We start from the raw sequence: 8,253 nt of genomic DNA, 5'->3' as shown, positions 1-8,253 counted from the left end.
GTTGATTTCTATCTCTCCGTTCAATTGCATCCCATCATCTAACCCGAACAATTTACACTGATACCCAATATCAAAATTCTGAGATGTAATTTAGGCTATGTTTTGGATGACCGATTTCCAAATCCCAGCGATTGAAGCCAATTAAGTACAAAATAGAGTACAAAAGGGATTTTTTTTTTTTTTTTTTAACAAACGATATTATCTACACTAGAGGGTGGGAGAGTAGGCTAAGTCTCACAATGGGTTAGCAATAATGTGGTTTAAATTTGTCTTGGGCAAAAATCGAATCTAAGATCTCTCACTTACAAGTGAGAGGAATATCATTAGACCTTAGTATTAGAGTACAAAATGTTAGATAATGGAGATTATAAATGCCCTTCTTGATCATTACAAAAGCATGTGAGATGATTTTACAAATCCCTACTTGAAAGGCGTCTTTTACAACTCCCTCTTACATGCATTTGTAATGCTTAAGAAGGGCATTTCTATCTATCACACTTCTTGTGAATCGTTTTTTACTAACTTCACCTTAATCTCTTGGAACTTGAAAATCCCTCACCTAAAAGTATCTGAAATGAGTTGAGATTGGCCAAAGAAAAGGAAACAGAAATTGTCACAGCTACACCTCTGCTCGTGACAGATTCTTAACTCTTCTGCAGAAAAAATGGCTGAAAATCTATTGCCTTCCAACCCTTCTCTTTAATTCTCTCTTCTTACAAAATTATGTTATCAGTACAAAACTTCAATTGAACCACCTGCCACCTTAATTATATGTTCTCGGCATAGCAAACCATATTCTGATTGTAATTTATTTCCATTTATTCTAACCAATCAGATTTTAAAAGAAATGGAGAGGATGAATGCCCTTTCTCAAATTAGGAGAAAGGGAAAATTCACATGGTGTGTGTTGAGAAATTCTATCATGCCTTTCCCATGACCTCTTCAAATGCGATGTAAATAGAAAAAGAATAAAAATAGGATTGGACCAGCATCCCCCACATCTACAAAGCACTCAAGTTGCTTCACCAAAACTAACACCATCCTTTTTTATTCCCTTGCCATTCAAGACATGGAAAGAAATGAACAACCTTTTTTTTTTTTTAATTGGAACTATTGTCCATGATATTTGAACTCACGACTTTCCGCAACAAGGGAGACTGGATGGTGCTACACCAAATGGTTGTGTGAAATTCATAACTTGCTTAAGAAGAAAATAGAATAACCAACATCGTCACTACTCTTACTACTTGATCAGTAATACTATGAATAATGCTAGGGAGACAAAGTTTTTAGACTAAATTCAATAAATTAAATGGTGTGATTGTTGACGATTCTTGATTAACATGCTTATTTCCTATTGGTAACACATCATTTTTTTTTGCAAATTTAGTTTAAAAACTTAGTCTGTTTAGCATTACCAGTAATACTACATACTACGTACCTAAAATTGTTCCACATGATCGGACGGTCATAATAAATCCATGACATAATCCAAGTGTCGAAAACTACATTTAGATCAGTAAATGAGACCCAAATGGTTAAAAAGAAGAGAGTGCAAAAGTAAGTGATTCTAATTTTTTTATCTGCAAGCAAATGAATGAGGTGACTATATCACCAGCCAACCAACAAATGCTGTTCACTTAAAGAACACAAGGTAAATAATCCTTGTTAAATACCAAAGGCTAAACACCAGATGTCCCGAAAGCCAAGCAATTTCCTCACCAGTACTGAATCCAAAACCACCTCTCGTCATCCACAAGCCACCCCTTCAACTTCAACAGAACCGAACATGTATAAATCCGGCACTGTTGTCACCAGAGACACTGCAAAGATGGCGGCATATGCTCCTGTGGAAATAGGCACCAAGGGAACTGTTGGATCCCTCATAATGAGAGAAATCGAGCACTTCAGCCAGCTCGAACTAAGCAGCCAGTGTAGCTCGCGAAAGGCTCAGCCCCAACTCAAAGACCCGGTTTCATATTTGAAACCGACTTTTGAATCAGTTATAAAACCACAAAAGAAGAAAAAGAGAGGCAGCAAGCTCCTAGCAAGTGTATGTTCTATGGTGGAAGTCTCGGAGAACAATCGACCAACTAGTATTTCTACATACAGTTACAGGAATCTAAGATCTGATGGGAAGAAATTGCCAGGTTAGACTTCAGATAGCTTTGAGAAACCCAACTTCTTCAGTCGGTTTGTTATAGGGCCAGCCCATGCTCTGTCCGAGCTCCCACATTTTTATGTCCACAACTTCAACAATGTAAGTTCCTTTTTCACTAGTTTTCTGCCTATAGGAGTTTTATCCAGACCAGCATGATCAGAGCTCAGCATCGGGATTTGACTAGTATTTTTCAGTATGGTTTTTGTTTTTTGGGAAACTTCAGGGTTTCTCGGATTAATGCCATTGCTGCTTCCACTGCTGCTAGCACCACAGGGAACAGAAAAAGAAGCTGTTTGATGTTTATTAATTTCTAGAAGATGCACACGTCGGAGATACGACTTTGATGGACTCTAATTCTCGTCTTTAGGGAACTGACCGTCCCAGTGGTCCCGACTCTGATGGATCCTCCACCACCCTTTGTTCCAGCGTCTGAACCATGTTCCTTCTCGTCTTAATCTAAGGTTTGAGCAGACACCTTTTGGCAGGGAATTTCTTAGTGAACAGAATCTTGTTGAGAGAGATGTTACAACCAACTCAGTTCAAGAGCCGTTCCTGCAACAGCATTAGCCAATGCAGTTCTGGATATGAACGGTGTATTTGAACAGTAGCTTTAAATCAGACTGTAAGTAGAGTTTGTCAACAAATTTATGGTCAATTTTTAGTAGTAGAAATCTTGAGATGTTTAAGAAACGAATTCAACTGCAAAATTTCGGTACATAAGCATGAGTGGATAAGGCAGAGTATTGAGTGGTATGAGTGAGATCACTGTCTACGCATTTTGATGTATATTTAAACTAACCTAAATAATAGATTAATTTAAACCAAATCAAACTAGCAAGAGCACGAATCAATTGTAATAATATATGTAAATACGAGGTCGATCCTACATGGATTGCTTTTACACCCATTTAACCGCTAGACTATATTAAACAAACAAAGAATAGATTGAATTAAATAATTGATTAAGACTATAATTAACAAGAAAAATATAAGACAATTAATTAAAATTACACACCACACAAGAAGAAATTGAGAAACAATGGAAGTCTTAGGTTATGGATCCACCAACAACAATCCTATTTACTTTTCCTAGAGCCAACTACTATCCAATTACCATGCCAATGTTAAAGGTTTTTCTTTCTAAAATATGAATTAATCCATGGTCAGACATCAACTCTTGTATCTTTAAATGATAATTATATCCTATTGGTTAGGCATACAATTAAACACATAAAAACCCATTAAGCGTAGAAGAATCATGTCAACCAAGTAGGACTAGCTTGATATCGGTCATCCTCACTAGTTTGTCTACTCTTCTTAGTCTTAGTTCCAATAAACCTAATTGATTGGTCATCCTCGTAGATTTATCTAACTATCTAGATGCAAAATTCCTAAAGGTGATTAGTCATTAGAAATCCGAATCTAGAAACCCACAAAGATTAAGAATAATACATGGCATATAATCGGATAATAATTAACAAAGTACTTTGCAAATATTCATGTTATGGCTTCATCATAAACCTTAGAAAATAACTTAGTTACATAGAAACAAAAATAAAAGAAAGATAGAACACGGAGTCCATGGCAAAGCACATCCCTAAGCTCTTCTTCACAAATTGCGGAGACGGTGAATGGTAGTATGGTGTGGGGTGATGTCGGGATGCGGGGGGTATGTAGAGAGATCTTAGGGACCTTATTTATACTAGAAAAACCCTAAAAGGTCTGGGAGAAACTCTCCTAAATAAAACAAACTCCTAAACAATTAATGACACAAACTAGGACAGAATCATTCTTGGCTTGGGAAACAAGTCAACTGTCTTGCACACCAGTTTTGGAGTTGATTTATCTTCTGGAAAATTCTGTAAAAATATGGGAAACGTAGATTTAACTCTTATCTTTCCAAACATATATCGCACGCTACTAGGAAAAATCGGAAAAGTCTCCAAATCTTCATTCTCCCACAGCTGAAAAATTCTGATGGGAAAACAACTTCTGCGGGATTGATTTATGAAATTGGAATGAATAGCTTCATGGAAAGTTATGAAATTTGGGCACAACGAGCTTCAGCCTCTTAGCTTCCTTATCCAATTGGTCTTGCATCAAAACTCCTCTGGAAAGTCAAATTATCACCAAAAATGTCCTGCGTGCGCAGAATGGCTGAAACTAAGAAAATGAAAGTAATAAGGCTCTTTTATAATCAATTCCTTAACAAAACATAGGGATAAATGATATGAAAATATGATAAATAATGCACCTATCACATTTCCAACCAAGTAATTTCAACCCGAAAAGTAGTTAAAATCATAGTTAAAACACGAGCGATATTGCAAAATATAGTGCGCTATATCGCACCATGAAAGAGATTTTGCGATATAATGCAAAAATATCACAATAATAAAAAAAAAGGGTTGAATTTTTACGTTGTATTGCGCGATATTTATGTGATATTGCACAAATATGCCACACCAAATGCCTCGTGATCCTATTGCTCCTAGCGTTGGAGCAAGGTTCAACATTAACTGAAAACCTAATCACAATACTAAAGAGACAGAGAATCGAAAGGCATTACTTGAAGAAGACATTGACAATGGCACAAGAGATTCTTTTGCTCACTTTAGTTCTTTTTATTCTTATGGTGATAGAACCCTAGTCGTAGAACCGATTGCTGCTCAACTGAGGACAATGTTGTTTTAACGGGGGAGGAGTGATAGAGTACCATAGTGAGCCTGTTTGAGTTTTCAATTGTGTATGTTGTATTTCCGATATGTATTTGCTTGTAGATGCCGTATGGCTGTATGGTGTGACGATTTGAAGTAATAAAAAAGACCTATGTATTCGTTATTCTTCCTTACTATTCAAATTTATCAAGGAAATAGAAAGCGATCTGCCTAGCACTTTGACATCTTTTAAAGTTTTGCTCTCCACTTGATATGTCAAATTAAACTATGAGTAGTGCTACACTTACCATCTAGTTATACCATACCATCTCTCTAATAGAGGTAGGTCCACCAACGCATGTGAGTTTCATCTCTATTAGAAAAATGGTACAAATAATATCACAAATATACGATAAGAATAGCATTTTTGTTAAACTATTATTATTATTATTATTATTTCATAATTTCTATTTTATATATTAAATTCTACATATATAAATAATTCATATTAATTAACAATGGAATGCAAGTACAAATAATCTAACAAAAGACAACCTATTAATCGAAAATAGAAGAAATAAAAATCCAACTCAATTATCATCACCTCTAAGGATTTTCATTCTAAGTTGGGAATATTATAGTCATTCCCCATCACACATCTCAGTTGTGTCCATAACTTAATTTTTGTCTCGAAATCAAGTTGCTTAAGTCGAAGCTTATTTTCATGGCGTGCATGTTTGAGCCACTATTTTGTTGTCTACTTGTTGCACAGTAGAGTAATAGATAGGACGTGTTTAGTTTGATTATTTTGAAAGGATTGATTGCAATAGTCAAATCAATCAATCACGATCCTAGAACACTAAATGAAGTAGATTCGGCAAATCAAACAGTTTCACCCTTAACACATAGATCCAAAAGAGGTAGCATACCAAAATGAAAATTAAAATCATGCACTCTCCTATAGAGAGCAATCAAACCAACAAGCTCTCCTATAGAGAAATCAAACCAAATTCTAGGACAATTTCTTAAAATTATTAAATAGAAACAAAATAAAATGATAAAATCATGTCGCCGCTCCACATCTCTAGTATTGCTGTTTTTTTTAGTGTTACTATTTTTAGAGTTATTAGATAGTTATGTCAAAAACAAAACTTTCTTCAGCTCCTCCTTAGGCTAGTTATGTGCTTCAATTATTAAGGGTACAAGTCAGTAATACAGTTAGAAATACAGTTAATAAGTTTGTTAGTATTTGATTAAAGTAGTTAGTATTTCTCTTATAAAAACAGAGTGTATAATATTCATTTGGTCAGTTAATACAAATCATATTTCTCTCTCTAAACTCTCTCTCTCTTTAATGTTCATCCTTTCTTCTTAATTTTCCCTTCAATTCCTAAATATTGCAATGTAGTTAACATGGTATCAGAGCCACTAGGCTTACGCCATGGATAAACTCTCTCTCTCTCTAATGTTCATCCTTTCTTCTTAATTTTCCCTTTACTTCCTAAATATTGCAATGTAGTTAACATGGTATCAGAGCCACTATGCTCATGCCATGGATTCTGGTGGTTTCACTTCTTAATAGTTTAATTTTTTTTTTCCTAATTTAGTTTCTCTTCGAATTTTCATTAGATTTTCGGTGCTTCATTGATTGTTCTTGGTTTATTTTTCTAGGATATGAATTGAGATTTCACCATTGATCTCGATGAATCCTCTCTCGTTTCGACACCGGATTGCAAACAGAGAGGTCATTCGAGCTGGCTTTAGGAGTTTGCCTTTGCTATTTGCAGAAAAGCCCATATTGACCTGCACTGAAGTTTTCTTCTTCAGATCTTGTGTGGTCAAAAGTGGAAGGTTGGCGTAAGAAAGATCGAGTTGCTCTAATTCTATTTCCTCGAGTTGACGATTTTCTGGTGGCTGAGGTGGATTCTGGTTTTGGGAGCACTTCATGTTCTAATTCTATGCCCCTCCAACTGTTTGAAGAAATGGGTCAATGAATTCTTTGATCTTTACTTTGTTCTCTGGTATGGAAGAAAGATCAAACATGGGTGCACTCCGGGTGTTTGCCGAAATGCCAAACTCAAAAGTTTCATGTGAAGGTTATGTTTTTCAGTCCCTTTTCTCTGAATTCTTGAACAATTAGAATGGATCTTTTCTGGGTTTTTCAAGTTTTTTGTTGCTAGTTAAGAATTACAGTTCTACTACTTGGTTGTGGCTTGTGTTGTCTTTTGGAAGTATATTTGTTCAGGATTTGGGTATTTGTATTTCTGTGTGCTCCCAATTTCAAGAATATTGTTGGATTATGGAAAATGGCACTACCAGTTTGAGTTTGAGTTTTCTTTGGGTATTCAACAAGGTGATTTGTACTGTGAAGATGGCATGTGAGCGACTTGATTGATTGTTCATATTTGTACTATCTGTTGCTCTGCTCAATGATCCTTGTTCCAGGGGATGCTACTTTCACCACATGCCCGTTGGCACCTTCTTTTGCACCTTCTATAGTGTGGTAGGGGACTTTCTGCTCTGTTTCTTTTGTTGGGTTTGATTTTTCTGCAAATCTTGATATGTTTGGTGAAATGGGTATGAATTCTTGGGTTTGATTACTACTGATATCTTTAGGGTGTTCATTGTCGAATTACTTTTTGCAGTATCCAATTCTTGTCTCTTGCAATTCCATTAAGGAGTTTGTGCAGTAATTTTCTCTTATCTCAGCCTATAATGTGAAGTTAGAAGAAGTTGTTAGCATGAATCTACAGTAAGTCCGGTTATACGATGAAGTTAGAAGAAGTTGTTAACGTTAAATCCCACGAAGGGTAATTCCGTGATGTGAGTAGGTAAATCCCACGAAGGGTAATCCTACATAGATGTTGATTTTCAGTTGTTGAAATTGTGAAGGCCAATGCCATTATTCAAAGAAGTTGTGTTTTGGTAAAATCCCCAAAGGGCAATCCCATGGTGCTATAGTTAAGGTCGATGCCACACTATAGTTGGTTAATTTTCTGCTTTTGTAAATATTAAAGGCCGAAGCCAAGTTGAACGAGATTGTTGATGGTAAATCCCACGAAGGGTAATCCCGCAAGAAATTGTTAATCGGCATGACGTTGTGTTACAATTTTATAAGAGGTTGTGGAATATTGGATGTTTTGGATGGGAATATTGGATTTTTATATGAGTAAATAGCATCTGTGCATGTTATCAACAAGTGTTATTAGTGAGTAGAACTTTGTGGGTTTGGTTTGGCATGGTGAAAATTCAGATGGGTAGCTAAATTTGGAGGGAATGATGGTAGTTGAAAGGCTTCATTTGCAGGGATTATAAAATTCTCCGTTGCTGAAAGGTTGAAGCTTGAAGAATTGGGTTTTTCTGGGCGTTATTTGTTTCAGTTCATGGTTGGAAGATGAGGTGGAAAGCGTGGATAGAAGATTGCAGAGTTTGTTG

At 35.8% G+C, this 8,253-nt stretch overlaps 1 protein-coding gene across 3 annotated transcripts; it reads left to right on the top strand.

Moving 5' to 3' along the window:
- Nucleotides 1-1,646: 1,646 nt before the first annotated feature.
- LOC126614779 (uncharacterized) lies at nucleotides 1,647-2,832 on the top strand. Of its 3 annotated transcripts, none has more exons than XM_050282439.1 (2): nucleotides 1,647-2,150; nucleotides 2,385-2,832. In XM_050282439.1, exons 1-2 carry the CDS (start codon nucleotides 1,694-1,696, stop codon nucleotides 2,456-2,458), a joined length of 531 nt encoding a protein of 176 aa, XP_050138396.1. In that variant the 5' UTR covers nucleotides 1,647-1,693; the 3' UTR covers nucleotides 2,459-2,832. The 3 variants fall into 3 exon arrangements, 1 of the variants encoding a protein (XP_050138396.1); XR_007620523.1 differs by having other exon boundaries at nucleotides 1,651-2,260; XR_007620522.1 differs by having other exon boundaries at nucleotides 1,651-2,260; nucleotides 2,356-2,832.
- Nucleotides 2,833-8,253: the final 5,421 nt, after the last annotated feature.

The sequence above is a fragment of the Malus sylvestris genome, chromosome 3, assembly GCF_916048215.2.
Source record: "Malus sylvestris chromosome 3, drMalSylv7.2, whole genome shotgun sequence".
Lineage (NCBI taxonomy): Eukaryota > Viridiplantae > Streptophyta > Magnoliopsida > Rosales > Rosaceae > Malus > Malus sylvestris.
This window is presented reverse-complemented; position numbering and strand designations above follow the sequence as displayed.